Source organism: Leptonotus elevatus, chromosome 13 (genome assembly GCF_054856555.1).
Source record: "Leptonotus elevatus isolate MCC_2025b chromosome 13, RoL_Lele_1.0, whole genome shotgun sequence".
NCBI lineage: Eukaryota > Metazoa > Chordata > Actinopteri > Syngnathiformes > Syngnathidae > Leptonotus > Leptonotus elevatus.
Window position 1 is genome coordinate 3,852,144 of NC_141251.1, and position 22,714 is coordinate 3,874,857.

General features: G+C 42.1%; 2 protein-coding genes across 9 annotated transcripts in view; one reads left to right on the forward strand and one right to left on the reverse strand.

Moving 5' to 3' along the window:
* Positions 1–1,304: 1,304 nt before the first annotated feature.
* Positions 1,305–22,206, reverse strand: LOC147163503 (pleckstrin homology domain-containing family A member 1-like). Of its 4 annotated transcripts, none has more exons than XM_086092643.1 (14): positions 22,015–22,201; positions 17,415–17,724; positions 15,441–15,660; positions 14,981–15,037; positions 14,417–14,462; positions 11,446–11,543; positions 10,914–11,042; positions 10,343–10,483; positions 10,108–10,176; positions 9,604–9,668; positions 9,461–9,524; positions 9,173–9,262; positions 7,280–7,353; positions 1,305–4,329 (listed from the first exon to the last, which is right to left on the reverse strand). In XM_086092643.1, the coding sequence occupies exons 3-14, from the start codon at positions 15,579–15,581 to the stop codon at positions 4,083–4,085; spliced, it is 1,221 nt and encodes a 406-aa protein (XP_085948769.1). In that variant the 5' UTR covers positions 15,582–15,660; positions 17,415–17,724; positions 22,015–22,201; the 3' UTR covers positions 1,305–4,082. The 4 variants fall into 4 exon arrangements, with proteins under 4 accessions (XP_085948769.1, XP_085948767.1, XP_085948768.1 ...); XM_086092644.1 differs by lacking the exon at positions 1,305–4,329 and adding an exon at positions 4,723–6,630 and having other exon boundaries at positions 22,015–22,206; XM_086092641.1 differs by lacking the exon at positions 7,280–7,353 and having other exon boundaries at positions 22,015–22,196.
* Positions 20,344–22,714, forward strand: part of phactr2 (phosphatase and actin regulator 2) — a 30,615-nt gene continuing 28,244 nt past the window's right edge. For 4 of the 5 annotated variants that reach the window (XM_086092631.1, XM_086092638.1, XM_086092632.1 and 1 more), the window contains exon 1: positions 21,499–21,636. In XM_086092631.1, coding sequence (XP_085948757.1) covers positions 21,511–21,636 — 126 coding nt within the window. In that variant the 5' untranslated portion in view covers positions 21,499–21,510. Of the gene's footprint in view, positions 20,446–21,498; positions 21,637–22,714 lie in introns of those variants that run through there. The other variant, XM_086092634.1, reaches the window with a different exon arrangement.

A 22,714-nucleotide genomic window follows, 5' to 3' on the forward strand; every position in this document is an offset into this window, starting at 1 on the left:
TGAGCATTTAATATTTGGTCACGCATATGTACCTAACCATGCTATAAAGATGAATCATCTTCCTTGAAGTCATCAAGTAGCCGAGAACTCACTCATTTAGAAGAAAGACGTCAGCGGGACCACAAATGGCGAGCAGACGAGGCAGACGGATGAAAAGGACCTCATGCGTGCAGAATGTAAGCAACACCCGAGGCCAGGGCTGGGACGGGCGCCTCGTGATGTTTCCCGGTCGAAAAAAATGGCACGCAGGGCTTTAATTAATCCACGCGTGAAGCCGCACGAGTGTCTTGGGCCTCCACATGAAACCTGCAGCGAGAACAGAAATAATCGCGCAGTGATCGGAGTACGGTGATGCTCGATACAGATGTTGAGGGAAGATGGTCGCGATGGTCCTTGAATAGGTTGAGGTGAGATGAAGCTTATCCTGGCTGACTTTGGGTCGCTGTCTTTCAAAACACAAAACATCTCCGGGCTGCTTCACCATGACAATGCATCTGTCTGTGCACAATGTTGAGCATCTGACAGTTCCTGGCAGAGAACAACAATGCAAAGGGGAGCCATTTTGAAGACATGGACGACTTCAAGGTATGAAACCTTGTAGTTAATAGTTGTGCTTTTTTGTAAATTTGGTATAATTTATTACTGTATATAAATTAGTTTAAAAAAAAATTCAATTGAAATCAATTCAAAAATGTATTTCACTCTTTAAAATAAAACTAATGAAAGGGGACAGAAAGAAGTAAAAACTTTTTTTTTAGAAAAACTTTCAAACATTTTATTGTTTAAATTTGAAATATTTTGTATGTGACACTATTCCTGGAACCTTTCTGACACACCACCTGAAACGTGTATAAAAAAATGTAAGTTGGGAAATTCAACAAAAATATTTTCAGTGTTGCTGCACTTTACAGAACTGTCCCTAGTTATTCAAACTTAAAATACAGTTAAAGAACCAAAAATTCAAGTATATATATATATATATATATATATATTACAGTGCAGAAACGAGGTTGAGCAATATAAAATATGTATATTAAAATGCATTAAAGTTACACCAATTACACTACAATACATAACCACCATAAAATGTTACATTAAATCTATAGATTAATTCAAGATTATATCATAGATAATTTGCATTTTTTTTTAAAAATGCTGCACTAGAGTGAATGTTGTTGTCCTACCACAAGAGGGCAGAGGGAGCCCAGTTGAGTGGCACCTCTCCCATGCAAGCCACCCTCCAACCTCCACCACCACTCCGACACTCAACGCCACACTGAACAAATATTCAGCACTCACTTGCATATATTTTCACCGTGTTTATTTCGTCCACATAATAAATAGAGACAATCCAAAGCAATGGCACCAGAATGGAATGGAGGCTAACATAGCTTGGGATGTGAAAGGAATCAAGTTTGAATGGTGACTATTGTATATTAGAGAGGGTCTGCTACAGTAACACAATGCCAACGAAGCCTACGTGTACTACACCGTATACTGTATATGTATAAAAAAGGAACGGAAAATAAATCACACCTCTAATCTGAAAACACACGCACACGCACACACAGAACAGCTCTGGATGAACATAATCTAGAAACGGACCAATTAATCGATGCGTTTGTGCTTCTTTAGGCAGCGTAGCAAACTAGCTAGGAAGGAACCACTCCATTTTTCTCAATGGCTTAAAGATGCGATTAAACAAAAATACCGCACAATTGATCGATTATTTGCCCATCCCTGTGTGGAGTCATTAACATGTATAAGATGTATTTGTCTATTCAAAACATGTTTTTAATGAATACAGCAAAACGACAAAGAACAAAAACCTTGGTGGTGGCCTCAGATTGGTGCGCTAGTGTTAGCGGTGAGGCTAATTAAAATCAAATACGGCTGCAGCAGCACACACAAACACACATCAACACACTTATTAATATTGTTAACCTCATAGCTTAATAGCCTAAGTCATTTTGAACTCAACACTGAAAAATGACTTTGGCAATCATGCTATTAGACATAATTGCAGGTTGTCCTCCTAAAACTGTCCGGGTTCTACGCATGAAAAAGTAAAACAGCGAGCTTGAGAGTGACACTGGAGCCACAAAAACCGGGTTAAATCCAGTGTTAAGAGAGTGTAAGAACCACACAGCTTATTTATACTTAGTCCATTAGAGAGACGACAAGTTCAGTACTGTTTTTTTTTTGGGGGGGTGATCCCTCAACGCTCCCTTTTATTCTTGGCACTTAGTGGTCAAAGCGGCGCATTTTCGTGAAGCTAATCGCAGCCTCCAAATCCTTACAGACAATAAGACCCTGTTTCACAAAGACGTCAGACCACTTTGGACCCCATCCCCCTCCCCCCCGCCCGAGTTACACTCACTTCTGTTACCTGTATTCACTAATATGACAAGACACTTACACATTAATTAGTTACAACTGTGAGTGTTTAGCATTAGCATTAGCATTCCGATTCAGAAGGCTGAAAATGCCATCTTGATCTGTTAGAATATTTTTTAAACACGCGGTTCAAGATGTATTCTCCGGAGTTTGTGAACAATTCATCTTGCAGAGCAAGGTTAGAGTTTTGAGTGGAACGTACGGTTTTCTATGGATGCGACGGACCCAATTTTTATGCGCAATGGCCACAATTGAATTTTATAACGAACAGAAGGACCATGTCAAAGTTTTAAAAAAAAATTATAATAAAATACATGCGGATATAGAATATAAGAAAAACAGTTTACTCTAACATTAGATAAGTGGTTTGGAAAATAGATGGATGAATAATGTACATTTTTATTTCTTTGTAAAATTAATTTACCAGCAACCAAAATGTATTAAAATAAATGTATATTTTAAAAACTATTTACAATTAAACAACTAATTAATTATTAAATTAGGTCGATAAAAAATTTTTTTTTTTAGGCTAAATTAATTGAATATATATATAACAATAAATGCTCAGCAGGCCAGGTTAAAAAAAATGCTCCCAATGTGATTTGCTCGGGAAAAGGCTGGACATTCAGTACAATACTTCAAGCTGATTGGGCAATGTGGCAACTTGTGCAGGCCTACCAAACTTTTGTTTTGATCAATCACGGCAATAGATGAAAATGTCATCTATGTCGCCGTAGCTAAAAAGAAAAAAGAAAAAGAACAAACATCTTTACCAGCTAAAAATGCACGAAGCGCCTCTCACTGTTCACTGAACAAAATTAATTGCGGCGTCCATGCATTCGTACATGTTAGGTTTGTTTCCATGGCCTCGGCGCTTGTTTTTGTCACAGCCGCATATCGCCCCCCCCCCCCAAACACAACCTTTACTTTGTGATTGGTTCGAACTACACTGTTGAAAACCAGCGTGCTCGGTACAAGTTGTTTTCTTGGGGGTTTGTGTACTCACAAATCCCACGAGAATTCACATATACTAGTTAAAATATTTTTTGTGTGTGATTGAAGAAAACAAAAGAGAACACATGGATGCTTAAAAGAGAAATGATCATGACGATATCTTAGCTAGCATTAACGCTTGTCTATGCCAAGATGGCAGATTGAGTTTGATAAATATTAGCCGTTAGCATCTCAGCAGGTGTTTTTACGTGTTTAGTGGTTATTCTTGCTAAAAAAAAAAAAGTACATTCATTTTGACAGCATTAGTGAATATACGTAGCAGATATAAAAGTAAGTCGAGAAAATGGCTGGAAGTGGTCTGACATCACAGTGAAAGGGTTCATTCGTCATTTAGCTTGTCAAATAAATATGCCACAGTAAATTGATGAGCGGGTGGACTGCGGGTGGAGACTGGGTCATCTTTGACACACAAGTTCAGAGGATGACCCGACTTTTGTGTGTGTGTTAGCACCGACAGCACAGATATAAGGGAGGAGCTTATAAGTTCAGCGACGGGCACCTTGTCTCCACGGAAAAGCTTCCTCGTCACGTCGGCCGTTTTTTGCGTTTAAAAAGTCCTGCTCAGACCTCGCTCACCGGCAGGTCGGCGTCGTCCAGGTCCAAGGGCGGCTCGGGCACGTGCGGCTCCATGGCGCTCCGCCGGCGCCACGGCGACTCCTCGGCGCAGGGGCTCACTTTGCCAGGTGGGTCTCCTGCAGGGAGAGGCGGGCCGGCGTGCGGCTGCGAGGGGGCCGGGGCAGCAGGCTCATGAAGTGCTCGCTGTCCCACGCCAGGCTGCGAGCGTGGGCCGCACGCGACGACGACGCCGGCGGCGGCATCGCCCCAATCGGGCTGGCGGGGTGGCGCGGCGGATACGGGCGAGCGAGGAACGGGGGGGCCCGCGGGGCTGCGGTAGAATGTGGAGCGGCTGCTGTACTCCTGCAGAACACAATCAAAGCACATCAAAAATAATATTGAAATAAGAAAGTGTGTTCTGGATGTTAATAGGATTTTATAAAGGTGTTAGAAAAATGAGACCAGCCTGTGAGGCTTGGATGAGGCTTTAGCGGTGTTGGTGCTGCAGGCTGGAGGACGGAGCATTGTTAGAGTGAAGATGGTGGAAGTAGCACAAGTAGTAGCAGAAGAAGAAAAGGAGGTAGTGGAAGGGGTGCAGAGTCAGCAGGTTTTTAGTTTGGTAGTCGGGACATGTTGCTGAGGTGGAAGAAGAAGGAGGAGGAGGAGGAGGAGGAGGAGGAAGCCTTAGGAGGCCTCGGTGCTCAGCAGCTTGTCGCTCTCAGATTTCAGTCTCTGGAAACACACAGCACACACGTCAAGACGACGGAGCCAGGCGGCGGCGGGCAGTTGGGCAAATGCTGTTTACACAAACGCGTAAGTGTCACATGTAAATACACGAGTGCTATAAGGAACGTGCGCCTGCGCTCGATTCGGCGGTTGAGTGACATTTTGATGGTGTCGGAAGAGACTGTGGGGAAAAAATCATCAATTCACAAAAATGCTGTGCAGATACATCGCAAAACGATTCAATGTTATGAATTATTAGGAAATCACTGTATCAATGACTAAAAGATGCAGCCGTATTTCTATTAGTTTAACATTTTTTTTCCACTTTTATGTTAACAAGAGTAAGAACTTAGAAAAAAATATTTTATTGTACATTTAGGACAGATATAAAATTTGATTATTTGTGAGTTAACTATTGAAGTCAGGCGATTAATTACGATTACAAATTTTAATCGCCTGACACCCCATATTATTTATATTGTTTCTTGACAAGTTTATTGGTTTGTTTGCTAAAAAAAAAAAATACATGAGGAACTTGAGAAAAATAATCGCACATTAAATCGCAATCGTAATATTAAAGAAAAAACATCATCCAGCCCTCTTTTCAACTGAGTTTGAGTACTTGTGCTTACATTTGAGTACTGGCCGATACTTGATAATGTCATTGCATCCTGCATTTGTGAATTAAAATAGCGAGTAAAAGTGTGATGAAAACCGCAAAACCTAAAATTAAACTTTTTGTGAGGTAGGAAAGGGCCTGATTAATAATCACAACACTCAAACACCAGTTAGGTTATGAAGAGTATTCTATAATGTGAGTAATTTTACTGTGTTCAGTTTTTTAATTTCACAATTAACTTCTTTAAGGCAGTTAGGAATGATAAAATGTTAGTTAAAAATGGTACAGTGAATACAGATTTTATGGTGGCAAGTTTGAGCCGGGAGTAAATGAATTCACTTTACATCATTTCCTATGGGAAATAACTGTTAGGAAATGACAACTTGGAAGTCAAACGGCGTCACAGAGTGGATTATATTCCACTTTGGGGATTCCACAGACTCATATTTGGTTGGGTTTTTTTTTCCAAAGAGAAATGGCTTGAACAAGTTATAAAAGCAAGAAAATGTACAACTTTAAATCTTAAAGTGGAAGTCTACCTTGAACATTTCTTGACAAGAATACATTATATGTGACTTCGCAAGTCTAAACATGACATTCCGATTAATATTACATTTGTGGAATACGAGTTAAGCAGCAAGTCTCAGGTAACAACCAATCACAGCTCAGCTTCAGAAAACAGGTAAGCTGTGATTGGTCGTTGCCTGAGCGCTGAGCAACATTGATGTCATCTTCAGTCAAAAGCAAGTGGCAAAATGGCCGCCCCCTGAGATGGATAAAAATGGCTGTATTTTGCTGCTTAACTCATATTCCACATATGTAATATTAATCTGAATGTCATGTTTAGACTAGTGAGGTCACATATAACATATTATTATTGTCAAGAATTTTTTGGGGGGGGGTTGACTTCTTCTTTCAGTTAGATGTTATACTACACAGAATTAAGATTTTCTTCAATCCTTCAATAATACAGTATAAAGACTCCAAATATGAAATAATCATTTTAAGCTTAAATCATGAATAGACAGGGCCAGTGCCAGTTGAGGCATATTCTTATTCTTACTCTCAAAACATCACAAGTGGCGACCGCCGTCAACCAAGGACCTTGTATACAAATCAAACACATATACAGCACTCATGATGTTAGTAAACAATTAGTGATAAGGAAGGCATGGGAGCGCAACGAGGGAAAACGGCACTTTTGCGTTTAGGGGAAAAGGATGGGCGGGAGGAAAAAGACATACAGGCTTCGGACAGGAGGGATGAGGAGACACAAGCAGGAAGTCACACATCTAAGACAGGTGCACAGCTGCAGCAGGCTGCAGAGAGAACAGAGGGCAGCGAAGGAGGGGGGGGGAGGGAGAGAGAGAGAGAGAGAGAGAGAGAGAGAGAGAGAGAGAGAGAGAGAGAGAGAGAGAGAGAGAGAGAGAGAGAGAGAGAGAGAGAGAGGATGTGAAAGACTCACGGAGAACAGTTAGAATCACGTTCACATTGCAAGTGTCCGCTGGCGTGTGTCTGCATTCTTTTTCAGCCAATCATGGCAAGTCAAAAGAGGCGGGAGGGGAGGCAAGTTGATCGGGGGGGGGGGGGGGGGGGGTTATATCATGTATCCACTTCTTCTGCTGCATTTGCGCCATGCTTGTGGCCAAGTCAACTCAGCCAGCAAGCGTACGTGACCAAACGTAAAGCGAAGAGCATGGAAGAGGCAGCAGGAAGGGTGGAAGGAAGAAGAGCGCTTGTTGGGTTATCAGCCATATTCAGGGTGTGGTTGCGTTTATTTAGAAAGGAGGTGGTGGGTGGGAGAGCGTCAGATGCGTCGTGATGAGATCTGATCTGCTCTGGAGGAGGCGGGGCCGGCCAGTGAGTAGAAAACAGCGTTACAATAAAATCAAAACGTGTTGTTTCAAAAAGCAAGGGGAGGGTTTGTTGTTTTTGTTTTGTTTGTTTTAATTAGACGAGCTGACGTACGTGCTGCTGCACTCCCCAATTCGAGACGTATACCTCTGTATACAGGGGTTCGACAGCCGTCTGGCCTGCCGCATCTGCAACAACACAGCGCAAAGCAGGGTTAGAGCAGATGGGCCGTCTGCCTGAGGGGGAGAGGGAGAAGGGGGACGAAAAGGATGCGAGAGAGAGAGAGAGAGAGAGAGAGAGAGAGAGAGAGACGGGAAGACAACAGGTGGCCGAGGAGGGAACAGCTGTGTCGCCGGGCCAGGCGCACGTGTGGGAACAAAACCACAAAATGGAGGCGTGACGAGAGCGAGCGTCTCCGCTGGTGACACGAGCCTCCTTCCGTACGCTCTTGATTATTGAAGTTGAAGTCATGTGGCATGCGGTGAGGGACGTCTCGGGGTCAGTCACAAGTCATTACAACCACTGCATGCTCATTAAGCCCCTTTTCCGCATTTTGCGCTTTATTTACACTGTCAAATGAGACTTTGGCGCACTCACCTACTTGCGAATTTTGAACTTTTTGTTGAAAAATTCACCTATTAGCACATACGAAACGCCCTGAGATGATGCCAAACTTCAGGCTCCTTCTAAAGAGTAGCTAGTTGGGCGGTATGGAAATTTTTAATTTAATTTAATTAACATTTAATTAGAAATACCTTATACCCAGCTCAGGATCAATGTACTAGTATGCTCTTTGTCCTTACCAGTAAAGACAATTCAGTGCACTAGTAGAACAACTCGGATGCACTAGTAGTATAACGGCTTTGTATAAGTGCTTTTGTCACTACTAGTGGTACTTTTGGCCTACTAATAGTAAGGCTGAACATTTAATCAAATTCAAATAAACATTGCAAAAGCTGCAATTTGGAGGAGAAAAAAAAAATCATATTTAAATTTATTTATATAGTGTGTAGATGAGTTCAAGCCACAAATGTGTTTGCATTGTTGGAATCTGACTGATTTATGTTTAAGGCTCACTTGCGTGGTAGAATTTTGTGAAGAGGTCACGTAACTGCAAGTGTTTAGCAAGTTAACAACTCTAATTGAAGTGGATAAATAAACTGTCTTTCATATTAATTCGTGAATCATTTTCCTTAATTTTAGCGGAAGCCTAACCTATAAATAACAATTTAATAAAAATTTATAATTTATATATTTTATTGCTTGTGTTTGTTAAAAGGGAAGTCAATCCAATTTTTTTTTATTGACAATTATGTTCTATGAAGCCCCACTTGTCTAAATATGGATTTCTGGTTAATATTGCGTTAGTGGAATATGAGTTAAGCAGCAGTTGTTATCCATCTCAGGGGGCGGCCATCTTGCCAGTTACTGTTAAGGGAAAATGACATCACAGTTGCTCAGGTAACAACCAATCACAGCTCAGCTTCAGAAAACAGGTAAGCTGTGATTGGTCATTGCCTGAGCAACTGTGATGTCATCTTCAGTCGACAGCGAGTAGCAAAATGGCCGCCCCCTGAGATGGATGAAAACGGCTGGACTTTGCTGCATAACTCTTATTCCACAAATGTAATATTAATCAGAATGGCATGTTTAGACTAGTGAGGTCAAATACAACATATTATTTATTGTCAAGAAATGTTTAAGGTTGAATTCCCCTTTAAAAAAATATTTGGTAAGAGGACCTTGAAAAAAAATAATTGTATATTAAATCACAATATTGAGAGGAAAAAAATCTCAGTAAAGATGATTTTTTTTTTTAAATATTCAGCCCTCGTAGAAATAAACAATGCAGTATTGCTGACGTCATTCAAAAACGATCAAATTGTACAATGGCGAACCAAGCTGAACACTAACGGTTGTTGGAGGCCGGAATTGTGACTCAGTGGCGGTTGGCGTCCCTTCAAGTAAAACTAACGATGATGTTTTGTGGGCGTGAGTGACACGTACTGTGGCAGCGGACCTCCCGGGTCCACGCTGGGCCACGATGGCCCCAGAGACCGCCTTGATCCAGCTGTGCATCTCCTCTGGACTGTCGGCCTAGGGGATCAAGTTTCAAAAAAGTGTTAATGTAAAGTCAAGTGTAAGCCACTTTTAATATATGACGGAATATGTATGTAGAAGCGTGCTGTCAATACTTTCCGTTTACACTGCATGTGCAAACAAAATATAGCCCGGTTGAGAGGGGCATGGCGTCAATAATGACAACTGCAAATTTAACTGTATTCTATACATTACCTGTATATAAAATGTCCTCGACGTGGTGACAACCTCAAAGAGATTGTCACGCATCATATTGTCACTACAACAGAAAAAAGACAAGATATAGCCGTCACGTCTTTACTGCGTCTCAATCCAGAAGAAGTGCTCTTGCTCGATACCTCTGTTTGCACTCCTGCACTTTGTGAACTTCCTTCAGCGGGATCATCCTCAGCGGCTCTTTCTCCTGTAGGAGGGAGAACGCTAAATGGGATAAATGGTTTCATTTGCCAGCGCATTGTTCTAAAACCTCAGGCTGATAATGAGACTGTCTTGCAGCAGACAGAGAGTCTGTGTCCTCGGGGCCTTGTGTTATCTCATCACAATGACTGCGTGTGTGTGCGTGTGTGTGCGTGTGTGTGTGTCTGTGAGCGGCTTAAGTTGACAAGGTAGGCCGGAGGAACTCGAGGCATGACAGGACATGTGAAAGGAGGCCGATGAAATTCCCCCGACTGCAGATAAAACATGCCAGGACACAGCACTGTGTGCTTGCCGTTTTTGCCTGCCTCGCACTGCGGAGCGGATTCTAATCCGATAGTGTCAAGAGATTAAAAAAAAAAAAAAAAAAAAAAACTTTAAAAAACAAGATTCCTTCAGAGCATGTTGTAACTCAAGAGCCAATTTACCAGATCTGACTTGAAGTAGCTCATGGAGTTTTCCTCCAGGAGAAAATATCGCCGTTTCCAGTTCCTCATCTGGTGAAGAGAAAATGAGGCCGTTAGTTACACAAGATATCAACGGTACTATTTGCATGTTACTTTGTTTGCACTATTTACTCACAAATTCCATTGGGAACACGGACAATTGAAGAGCTGTATTTGCAAAATGATTACAATAATAATAATACAAAGTGAAACACACCACGGCGCCTTGCTTGACGCAGTAGCCCGACTTGATGACCATGTGGTCCTGGGCCGGCCTGCCCAGGAAGTAGGGCAGCTGGCTGTGTGAGCGATGCATGGCCTCGCGCTCCGCTCGTTCTGCCCCGTCGCCACCTTCATGCTGGAAAGGTTGAGGAACACTGCGAGTTAGTGCAAAAAAGTGGCATTTGCCCTATTTGGGGTCACGGCTAAGCCGGACCCTATCACAGTTGACTTTCATGAACCTAAGGTGTATGCTGAGATTTGAACCCAGAACTCCTGAGCTGTGAGGCAGAAGTGCTCCCACAAGGACATTGCGCTGTCCTTCCCTTGCACCCTTTTTCATGATAGACAATAAGCTGCTTTTCCACCAACAAGCCCAGGATCTCTTGACTAAGTGTATTGTCATATTAGTTTCATTAATCATTCCACGAGCTGTTTAAAAAATGAGTCAGAAAGAAAAAGTGACTCATTTTGTTCATAAAAAGTTGAACATGGTCAATTTGGGTTTTCCCAATTGTAAAGATTAATGTCGTCACGCAAAAGCTGTTTACTGGCTTGACTTTGTTTACCTGCGTCTGGGTTACAATAGGAACCCCTCCTATAATCTCTGTTTTATAGGACACTTGTTTCTTTGGTCCCACGTTATCCACAGACTTGTGGTTTTCGGAATTCTGCTGACCGTCGGTGGTTTTTGGAACCTGAGGAAAACACAGACACACCCCGGTGATGAACAACACCCTTTTTCCTTAAATTAAAAAGTTGAAAACAAATCGTGCAAACGAACATCTACACATGGAGAATCTCGATGTGTTTTACTTCTATCGTGCTGGGATGTTAAGCATCACGGCGAACAAAGCAAACAGCCTTTTTACTGTATCTCTGGACTCCACTCAACAACTATACAGCATCCTGTTAGTCATGCTAACTCACTCACACACATCCACTTTTATCATCTCAGTCCCCTCAAGAAAAAAGGGCATTTCCTTCTTCAAGTGACTTGACAGAAGAAAAAAAAAAGAAGAAAAAAAAAAAAAAAAGAGTGGTTCATCCAAAGCGAAAGAAAGGAAGTGCACGTTACGTGATCGTCTTTGTTAGCCTCACCGTGATCTTGGTGGCTTTATTGAGCGCGTTGACCCAGTCCACCAGGTCCTGCTGATCGTTGGCCTGCAGGAAGACCTTCCTCATCCCAGCATTGATGACTAATGAAGCCAAACACAAAAATAGCAAGAACAGTGAGAGTTGGCATTGAAGTCAGATTTTACAAGTAGCAAAACTGTTTGTTCAATCTGGATTTTAAAAAGATCTTGCACCACGGAAATGAGTGAATTTCTCTGCCAGTGACTTTAAGCTAGGCATGGTGAAAATTGGATGGCACTTTCAAGTAATGATTGGAGAAATGCTAATTAGTTGACCACAGAAGCCACTGAAAAGTCTAAATAATGTTGCTGTCCTTTTTAAAAGTTTTTTTCGGGTCTGCATTCAGTTTCATCCCATAAACATACACTTTTTTTTTTAAAATAAAATCGAATTGACACAAAGGGACACAAGTGTTTTTCACAGGACAGCGACAATAAGTAATTTCTGGTGTATCTTCTTAAAATTTCTTGTTGAGGCTTTTGGAATCGTAAAAAAAAAAAAAAAAAAGTCAAAGAAAAAGTAATGACACTCTTGTGCGGTATATTTAAGCCGAACATTCAAACTTGTAATCTTTCTCAAAATCTTTGGTCAATGCGTTGAAATTGTACCACCTTCAAGGTCCTTTTTACTGTACTCCAAAATAGTCACTAGCAAATAAGATTATTGTTTGAGGCTATATCACCAAGATGTTCTCTAAAAAAAAAGTGAACTTGGAGAGACTGTTTTTTGTGCATGAGTCGGCACAATTCAGCTGCTTTCTACATTTGTTTACTCATTTTTCAGCACGACAAAGGAAGAAGAAAAAAAACGGCACAAAAATTTACTTTAAAAAAACTCAAAACGCTTTTTTGTTTTACAATCTCTACAGTATTCTTTTGGTCAGATGGTGATTAGCTAGGGGAGCATAGTATTTAGGACATCCTGTCTCGGGTTATCCATTTCCATAAGCACTGAGGATGTGCACAGTGAAACCTTCACTTTCTTCTAAATGCGGCGTCTGTGTCAACATCTGGTCAGGTAATTGTGCACGAGCGCGACCTCGCTCTTCCACTTTCCCCCACTTTGCCGTAAATAATCGTGTGAACTGAGCTGCACTCTGTCGCCCCGTGGATGTGAAGCGCTCCCCGGACAGATGTGGGAGTATCCCGGTGTGAGTCATCGCCGCAGACTGAAACGTGTGCTGGGAAACGTTGGCCCCCGCCAGCGCACGGATGGTGCGTCAGCACCAGATACAATGGCACACTGTCCGGTCCGGTTTCTCTCTCTTTTTTGAGTTTTGTTTTGTTAAAAACCACCTGCGAGTGTGACCTCTGTCTGCCTTACAGTAGGCGGGCAGGCACCGCTTGTTTGGCATCATTGCTGGGGCGTACGGAGGAAGAGGCGGAGCGGCGGGATCCATTGATGTATGCAAAAACATGTGGCCTACTAACGGCCCGCTTAAAAATAACCTCTTGACATCTGTGAATCAGGTTCCGATTTGAGTGGCGACATCCTGTCAGAAGCTCACACAAAATAACTTCTTGTCACAGACTAGCATTTCCTGCGATTGAAGCATTCGCAAAAGGAGGATGATAAACAATAACGGACTAGAGGCTTACTCAAATTGTTTTGTGTTTTAGCGAAGACCAAAAACATGGCTTAATGATGATTCCTCACTGGCTTCTGATATCGCCAGTATGCACAATTAAAGCAATGGAGCTAAGCTAAGTATTTCTTCTGGACGGGACCTTCTTCGTTCACAAGACGTTTAGTCTCGCTTTGACCTTGTGAAACTGAGTTATTAGCGTTTTGTTGTTTCATGGTGAGTCATCTAACTTTGCTGCCAAGTTCTGCCCAAACACAATGACGAAAACTAATTCTTGGAAATTTAGCATCGCCCATCTGCTCAGTATAAAGTGAAAAACTTCAATGCGTTTTGTCCTCATAGGAAATGTGGCCTTCCTTCAGACATAACAATACCGCTTTTGTCCATATGGCGCCACCATAATCAACGTAAACTGAAAGTTCCTTAGTGTTGCTTTAAGGCCATAAATAACCTTGCTCCTCCATATCTAACGGACCTTCTCCACATTGCCACACTTTGTTGCTGTCTCAGATCTTCATCTGGCCTCCACCTCTCCATCCCTTTTTGCCCGTCTGGCCCCTGTCGGGAAACAGAGCTTTCAGCCGCTCTGCCCCCCCGCCTTTGGAATGCACTACCAGCTGACATCCGTAACATTGATTCCTTAACACTCTTTAAAACCAGACTCAAAGCATACCTTTTTGGGACCGCTTTTTCACTTTAACATTGTCATAGTACTCGCTATTTTTAATTATGTATTGCTATTTTATTGTAGTGTTTATTTATTTATTTATTATGTTGTAAGGTGACTTAAATGAATTATTATTAATATACTCGATTCAAATTTGGTCACTTAGGAAATGCAGAAATGGTACGTGTAGAGAGTCCATTGGACAAATGACTTTTTCTTTTAAGAGCATCTGGAAAAAAATATGCACATAAGATATTTACTTTAACTCAAAATGCTAGACTTCTTGTGTATTCTTGGGTTATTCTAATGGTTGGAGTTTTTCTGTATTGAGACAGTTGTCAATTATTTATCTGCTTTAGTAGATGTCAGATTATTTTTCAAATTAAAAACGAGTTCAGATTGAACTGCATTAACATTTATATTTGGCCTTAAAAAACAACATTTTTTACATGTACAAGCTAATCTTTTAAAATGAGTTTTCTTTTCAAGTTGATGTGGTCACGGCCTGACAAGAATGTGTTCATGGCAATAATCTGCCAAAGCTCAGCTACTGTGTGACCACTTCTGCATCATTGTGTCGACTATAAACACTCTCGATGCCCTTGAGTTACTTGACCATCCTCCAAAATCATCTCAGCAATTTATTACAGACCTCAAACGTGCAAGAATAGAAACTTTCTTACCAAAACAGAACTCTGCCTTCGGCCTCAACTTAGTGGCATCGCTGACCTGTCAAGAGAACACAAACTGTAATTGTTTGATTCCCAAAAGTCAAATCATACTTGACAAAATCTTATGGATGGATGGACTAGTGTCCATCTAACCATCCATCCACCCCGCCTTTTTCTATAGTACTTAAGTATGAGGATCACGATCAAGCTGGAGTCTATCCCAGCTGACAGGGTTGAGAGACGGGTACTGAAAAGGTCACGATCCAATCGTAGAGTGCATATAGACAAACATCCATTCATCTGTGTTCTATACTGTTGATGTTGGTCAGGCTTTTAGGCAGCTGGAGCCTGATTTTTGGCCGAAAGACTGACAACACCCTGGGATTGCTCACTCGTCAAAACCATTTGCAACCACATTCACACGTATGGACAATTGAAAGTTTAAATGAATATGACATTGCAAATCTTTGAAATGAAGGAGGAAGACAAGAGTGCCGAGAGAAAATGTATGCAAGAAAGACCAAGTAGGTCACCCTGCTGTCTCGAGTCAGTGTCATACAAGATGTTTTGACTTACCTTAGAAATGTATGTGAGCTTCAGGGAGCCGACGGAGTCTGCGCCGACTGGAAGATTCTTTGGGAAAAATTATGAGAAACGTAAGTAATAGATGAATAATCATCAACGAAAAGGTGGCTTCTTTTTATGGCGTCAAAAGTTCTGGGATTTGTGACTTTAACCTCATTAAAATGCATGCCTTTTCAGTCTATAAAAAGAAAGGACAGTGAATTATTTAAACTTTCTCCGGTGCTACACCATCTATGAATACTTCATGCAACATTGGATCACAAACGCGGCGACGGCGAGGTTGAGCCGTTTGCGTCTCTCGACTTAACTGATGGCATTGACTTGCTCGTCGTCTCGCAGTCTATCGATGCTCTTACGCGGCCTGATAACAACTGATAACGCCAGGGAGGGATAGTCTTGGTGCTACGTGCTAAGCTAACAGTATCTTATCTTATCCACGCCCCACTGTTACCTGCGGGTTGTCCATGAACCACACCAGGCTGCCCTGCTGCGTGTCCAGGATGAAGTAGCGGCGCAGGAACTTGCCGCTGCTCTCGTGCTCCTCGATGTCCAGGAAACCACAGATGCGGTTCTGCCGGTCCACGTAAGGCATGGCGCCGCCGGGACATTCCCTGGCCTGCTCGGGCCAAAAAAGCGGAGGAGGAGGAGAGGAGGAGGCAAAACAAGTACTCCTGGGTGGAAGAAAGAGAAAAAAAATGAGAGTGAGGAATTGCCCTTGTCTTGGCTGTAATTCTTGAAGGCTACTCCACAGTATTTTCGCTGTGATTGACAGCGCAAGCTCAGTGTGCTGAGAAGCTCACTTGACCCAAAACAAAACCCGCCCCGCCCACTTTCTCTCTCCCCCTTTTTTTTTACCCGGCACGTCCGTTTTTCTTCCCCAGTAACACACACGCGCACACACTCTCTGTCACATCCTATTCCATCTCCTCCACCCACCCTGGCTTGCTCTTTCTTTCTGCTTTTTTTCACTCCCTTTCTATCTCTCTCTCTCTCTCTCTCTTTTTTTCAGTCCCGCTATCCCCTCCCAACTGCGCTCTCTTCTGATTTGGCAAGCCTCCGGCCGGCCCACTCAATCTCCTCCCCCTCTCTCCTAAAGCCGAGCGCCCACTTGAGCACGGAGAAAAGGAGAAAGACCACGACGATGACAAAAAAAGAAAAAAAAAGAAGCTCGGCGAATGAGTTAACCCCTGCGGCAGCTGAGGCGGAGGGAAGCAGCGAGCACGATTTAACCTGCGGACATATGACACACACCTGAATTCTACATCGCACTAAAGCAAACTACATTAATGTATACAGTGGAGGGCCATAAAAATTGCACAATTTGTAGTCTGACCTACTTTCTGTGGAAAAGTATGCCTCTTTTAGCACACAGACATATACCAGTAATGGCAAAAAGTGTGAAGGCCATAGAAGGAATGGAACTTCCTGCAACGTAAGAAAACACGCATCTCTGGTCTGGCTGTTCAGTACAATACTGTAAAAACACGAAATTCCTGGAGGTTAGGGACCGAACCGGGTCGCAAGAAACCATCAGTAACTGACACGCCTCCATAGGGCTGTGCAATTAATCCAAATTCAATTACAATTTCAATTATTACACTCTACAATTACAAAATCAGCATAATCATAAAAAAAAGAAAATATTATTAATACTAGTTTTAGGTTGTTTAAATTTATGCATTTGCACCTTTTTTTTATTTTTTAAAATAACTCATTTAATAAATTTTCTTTCATCCAAAAGGAACTTGCATAATTATAGTGGTTCAAATAATTTTATTTGTCTTAATGATTTTTATGTTCAAACATTTTCTTGTTTCGTACCCAAAAATAAATTATCGTCCTAATCGTGATTTCAATTATTACCAAAATAATCGTGATTTATATTTTCTTCATAATCGAGTAGCCCTACCCCTCCAAAATGCTTAGAATTGCCTTTATTAATAAGTATTTCAAACTAAATATAGCACCAAACCATTTGAAACTAATCTTACAACATTGCCTTCTAAAATAAATGTCTTGACCCCAATTACGGGTTTTTCGAGATACGAGCTGTCATTGGGACGATTGACTTGAGACACGAACATCGTTATGATAGCAGTGAAATCAACTCAGCTCACTTGACAAGAAGCAGCACTTCCATTATATGTTACATATTTTAAGCAACCACATAGCCTCTAGTCTGCTACCTTTATGCTAACGCAAAAAATGCATAAGCAACTGATATTCAAATAAAACTCAGAATCGCATAGTCTTTATCCTCTGAGAGGAGCTGAGACGTCTTTACCGTACAGACATCCATGTACAGTATACACTACTCACAAAAAGGTAGGGATATTTCACTTTCAATTTCAGGACGAGCCTAAAATGCATTCAAGTGAACTTAAACTTTTTAATACACATGTCCAACTGTTAAATGTTTCAGTACCTTTTGCACAAGTTGTTGTTCTCTAACGAGGGGCTTAACGGCAAAACTCCCAAACGACAATGCTCCAGCTCATCGAGGTGGCGTCATCAGGGAACGCCTGTAGGGGACTGGTGTGCCTCAAATGGAAAGGCCTGCACTTTCTCCAGACCTAATGAAAACCTGTGGGATCAGCCGAGTTGCCATGCAGAGGCTGGAAACTCTGCACCCCAGCACCTCAGTGACCTGAGGGCTGCCCTTCAACAAGAGTGGGATGCCGTGCCTCAGCAGACAATGAGTGGACTTGTTAACAGCACGAGACGACGATGTCAAGCTGTAATTGAAGCACAAGGGCACATGAGTTAATAGTCAGGTTTCCATCCAATTACTACAAATTTTTTTAAGCGAATTTAATGAAAAACGCTAAACGGACATGCGACTTCTGCCTGTTTCAATCCATGTGTTTGTTTTTTTTGCGAATATTGAGAAGGGACTCCGCCGCTATAGGTCCTTATAGAGATGTGATCCACCAGTAATTTAAAAGAAGAACAACAGGAAGAGACTGACTGCGCCATGCAATGACATCATATGAGTTTGCTTTTGTAATTCTTGATACACCGTAACGTTTCTTTGCTGTTTTCCATCTAAAATTGCATTAATTAATATTCAGTAAATTTTGGGCCCCTTTTTCGAAATTCTCGCATTTCCATTCAGTTTTATTTTCGCATTTTTTGAAAATGTGAATAAAAACTGAGACGTTGAATTTTGTTGTTGTGGTGTACACCTACCATTGTTAACTTTTGATTCAATGAATTGTTTGAGATGAGGAAATCACCAGTGCATCCTCCTTCTACCTAAAAGTCCTACTTTCACTGTAGCATGAACTTTTGACTTTTCCATAAATTTCACCTGAAAGCCAAATATCCCTAACTTTTTGTGAGTAGTGTATATATATATATATGTCTGTCTTATACTGCCCCTGTGAGTGCGCCCTGTGCTTTTCTGTCTGAAATGAAATATTGACTCTACTGAGAAATGAATTCATTGGACAGGTATAAATAATGAAATCGCAGGATAGTCTCTCTGTATGACACCACGGTGTAAAGTCCTTTGTGGGTGGGCGTAGCGTTACTATACGCATACCGCGACTTCGGCCTGTTTAAGTTGCTAGACTCCGCGGGAGAGATGGCTTCTCGGAAAGAACCGCAGATAAAGACGCTCTTTCTCCGCCGGCATTATGAGCGCTGTGCGGGCGGACGGGGATAACAAAAGGCCCGGTTGTTGTGCAGCACGGAGTCGAGAGCGCTGAGAGCATCTCAGTTAGCCGCGACGTGGACTTGAATGGTCACACACGCACACACACACACACACAGTCAGGAGAAGATAACCATTTAAGCTGGGAAACAAGAGCCGATTGTTGGGTGACTGTGAGAGATGCTTCTGTTAAGTAGAGCCTGCAAATGAGGTGCTGAGTGCAGGTTTAGTTGTCAGAAAAGTCTGTGGTCATTCTTTTGCAAAACTGCTCACAAAAAGTTGTGGCTTTCGGATGAAATTTCAAGATGGGTTAGGGATCACTTCTAAAAGAAGCAGGAAATAAGAGTCATGGAGCGAACATCTGTTGTGAATTTTGCCATTCAGCTCCTTACGAGGCAACAGCAAGTTGCGCAAAAAATACGAGTAAATCCAAACGTTTAGAGAAGGTCAAATTAAGTTCACCTCAAAGAGTTTATAGTGAATTGCAGGTTCATCCTGAATTTTAAAGCTGAATAACTTTGCATGAGTAGTTTATATGGAGAACTGGGCTTTCTGTTTATCAAGCATGGAATGAAATCCGAAAGCAGAAGGTTACAAGGAAAGAGGAGGGAGGTGTTCTTGCGGGGGTGGCGGCGGCGGGGCTGCTTGGACGGAAAGCCAACATTTGCTACGCCGGGGCTTTTGTGTCCGGCGTCACGTGGCGGCCAACTGGTCACGCAGGGACGGTGACGGGTCGTAAAAAGAAAAATGAGCACGGGCCAGCTGGGCACCTCGGCACTGTCGGCAGAGTCAACATTTTCATTTAGACGGTCATCTCGAGCTCCTGTTGTAAGGAACAGCTGCTGTGGTGCATGTGCGCTTGCGTGTTTCTCGTGGGGCAGCAGGCAGTTGGCTTTGACAGCATCTGCAGACCAAACGGTTATAAGAGAGAGGGGCACTGCTGGGGTGCCTTTGAGCATGGTAGCTAAAATTAAATGTTAAAACCAGTTTGGCAGGGTGCTAAAAATGACAGATTTTTGCCACGTTATAGCCTCCGTCAACTAGTTTTTTTTATTTGATTCGATATTATTACTTTTCATTTTGATCACTTAGTTTTTATTTCTGTTTTTGTGGCTTTTCAGCATGTATTCTGCAACACGGCGAGACAGAACTAAAACTATTTGAATGAAAATGCGGTGCATCCACCTGTGCTTTTGTACATGTCAAACCGCTCGTCTACATCATGTGATACTGTCGTAATCAAAATAAGGCCATAAGCTATCAAAAATCTAAATGAGGGATTTTTCAGAAAGAGTAAAAGGCCAAAAGACTCATCGAGTACAGGAGAAGAGTAGCCTTGCTTCCATTAGCAACATTCTACCTTTGTGAAGGACATTAGTAACAAACTTGAGGAGGCCATGACGCCCGAAGTTTGCTACACCAAGATGGGACCGCCTTACAACCGTACAGAAATATTTCAACAAAATTTGGACCAGTTGCAAGTCTTATCCTCAAACACAATAAAAAGCTCAAAGTGAAATAGAAACAGACACACAAACAATTACTTAATTTTGGGGGATTTGGCTTGCAATGCCCCCGTCTGACAACATGTTATGACATCAGTGTCGTAAAGCGACACGAGCTTTCGGTGTCGTAAAGCAACGCAAGTGTTGCGATGTTGGCATGTGTTGTAGCGAACAACTTCTATGACGAATACAGCTCTTGTTAGCACATTATTAGACATAACATTTTGACGAACAAGATGGAGTTTCACGTTGCGCCGCTGCCCTCGTTCCTCGCCGCCAGTCCCCAAGTACCACTGGTATGGTATGTTTAAAGACTAGCTGCAATCAGAATAGCCAGGCCTCAAGAGGCTAAGTGTTACTGTCATCTTTTTTTATGGCCTAAAAACATCCAAATTTATTATCTCAAAATTCCCAGCAAAGTAAAAAAAATATTTACGAATAAATATAAACTAGGTTGAAACAGCTTGAAAAGTTGCTCCAAATGTACCTTGCTGGTGGGGGTTGGGGGGGGTAATGACGTGCAGCTGCTTGCTCTCCTGAGACATGATATTACAGCGCTTCCTTTTTCACCTCCATTCCAATTGGATGCCATTAGACGAGGGCTCCTTGACAAAAAAGCAACTGGATTCTGGCCCAAAAATTGTATGTTTGAGAGACATGTGCAGATTCTAAGAAAATTGTGTTAAAATGTTGTCAATATGCCAAGAATTAGGGAAGCTATGTCTGGATAATGGATGGATGGATGATATTTGAAAGACCTGAGAAAGCGGGCAAAGGAACGGGTGACAACTGAAATGTGCACAATGAAAACACCAGCTTGGAAGATTCAGTATGATTACCTAAAAATGACATGATGATGAAAAGAAATCGATATTAAAAAAAAGCAAGCTACCAACAGGTTTTAGGGCGTAAAAGATGGTTAGAGTTATCCTGCCATATCGGCCTACGAGAAACATCAAAATATTCCACCCATTTGTCAACTAAAAATAGATGCAGAAAACATGCCAGAGTGCATTTTCTGAGAGGAATTCAGACCTGGCGTAATGTGATCGCACAAAAATTGGGTCACGAGGAATGGCGGAACCGGGTCCAAATGTAATGTAAATATGATCAACACATTATAGTCAAATACAATAAATTCTTTATAATACTTGAGTATTTATAAGTTGCAATAAATTGCCATGTTTCTTTATTTACAGTGTGTTTGGAACGCATTGCAATCATTTCCATTCATTCCTATGGGTACAACTTACTTTGAGATACTGATTTGAATTGAACTGTGTCGAAAGTGTCGGAGCCCTTAAAGACAGCGAAGATGCAGGTGCTTCGAGCGGGTCAAAGGTCAACTTTCTAACACAGCCATGGTCACTTGTGCCTCCGAAAGAAAAAAACACCTCGGCCCGAACTGGTTTGACAGGCTTCGGCCTCCCTGCCCGAAGTCGGCCCCGGTCGGCCGTTTGGTCCCACTGGGCTCCGTCTACCAACCGGTTTGTACCACACCGTACCCCGCGAATAAGCTACCGGTGACACAGACTATGACCTGGGTTAGCCCAACGAGCTAGTTAGCACACATTTTAGCAGCAAGTGCCTGAAGTAGAGAAACCGCTAGCCTGCTATTGCTCCCGAACAAACGAATGACATGACTGCATCACACAAACACTTTATTATCTTGTAACACTAATTTAAAAAATACATAATAATGTCTAGGAAGCTAATTTTACTCGTTAACCCGGTCAAGCTAACGCTGGCGAGCGCCGTTATGAGGCGTTCCCAGCAATGAACCACATCCCCGAGTAGAATTCACCACACGGCAGCTGCATTCAACGCCGAGTCGGCTACTTCCACAGGTTAGCCACCTTACTTACCCGCAATGTATGGCCTCGGTTACCGCCTGGCTGTTGCTGGGGGTCGCCCTTCTCCGCCTCAGCCCATCTCGCAACCAGCGACGCTGAGGAGAGGTGGGATGGTCAACTCTGAGCTTAAAGCTGGAGTGCACTGGCTTTTCGAAACGATGACGTCAGTAGCTCGATTAAAACAAGGGGATGGTTTTTAGCTTCGGTCATCTGTAAAATACATTATATGCCAATAACTCTTTGGGTTATTTGTATTTTTTTAAACGGCCAGAGTGGTGTTAACGTTTTTAAATGTTTGGTCAGAGGAGGAACGGCTTTTAGAGTATCGATGTGGCGACATCTGGCGGTCATATTCTGTATGACGGATAATGTTGCAGCTCCACTTTTGACGTAGAGTTCTTCTTTAAATTCGTTCCAATTTCCTTTTAACGTGTTTTTCTCGTTTAAAAAAAAATGCACACAACAGTATTGGAGTGTAGTAATAACGACCCCCACCTCTCGTCCATCAGCCAAAATTTAAATCAGATCTAAACAAGGGAGGAAAAAATAGATTTATTAATGCTGTTGCATGTTAGTATGTGGCAAGTAAGTAAACATATACAATAGTATATAATTTTTTTGTACAATTTGTGCCAAGTTGGAATTGGGAAGTACAGTTGTTTCGTGGCTTAGTTATTATTGTGGATTCACTCTATCGCAGGTTTTATTTTTT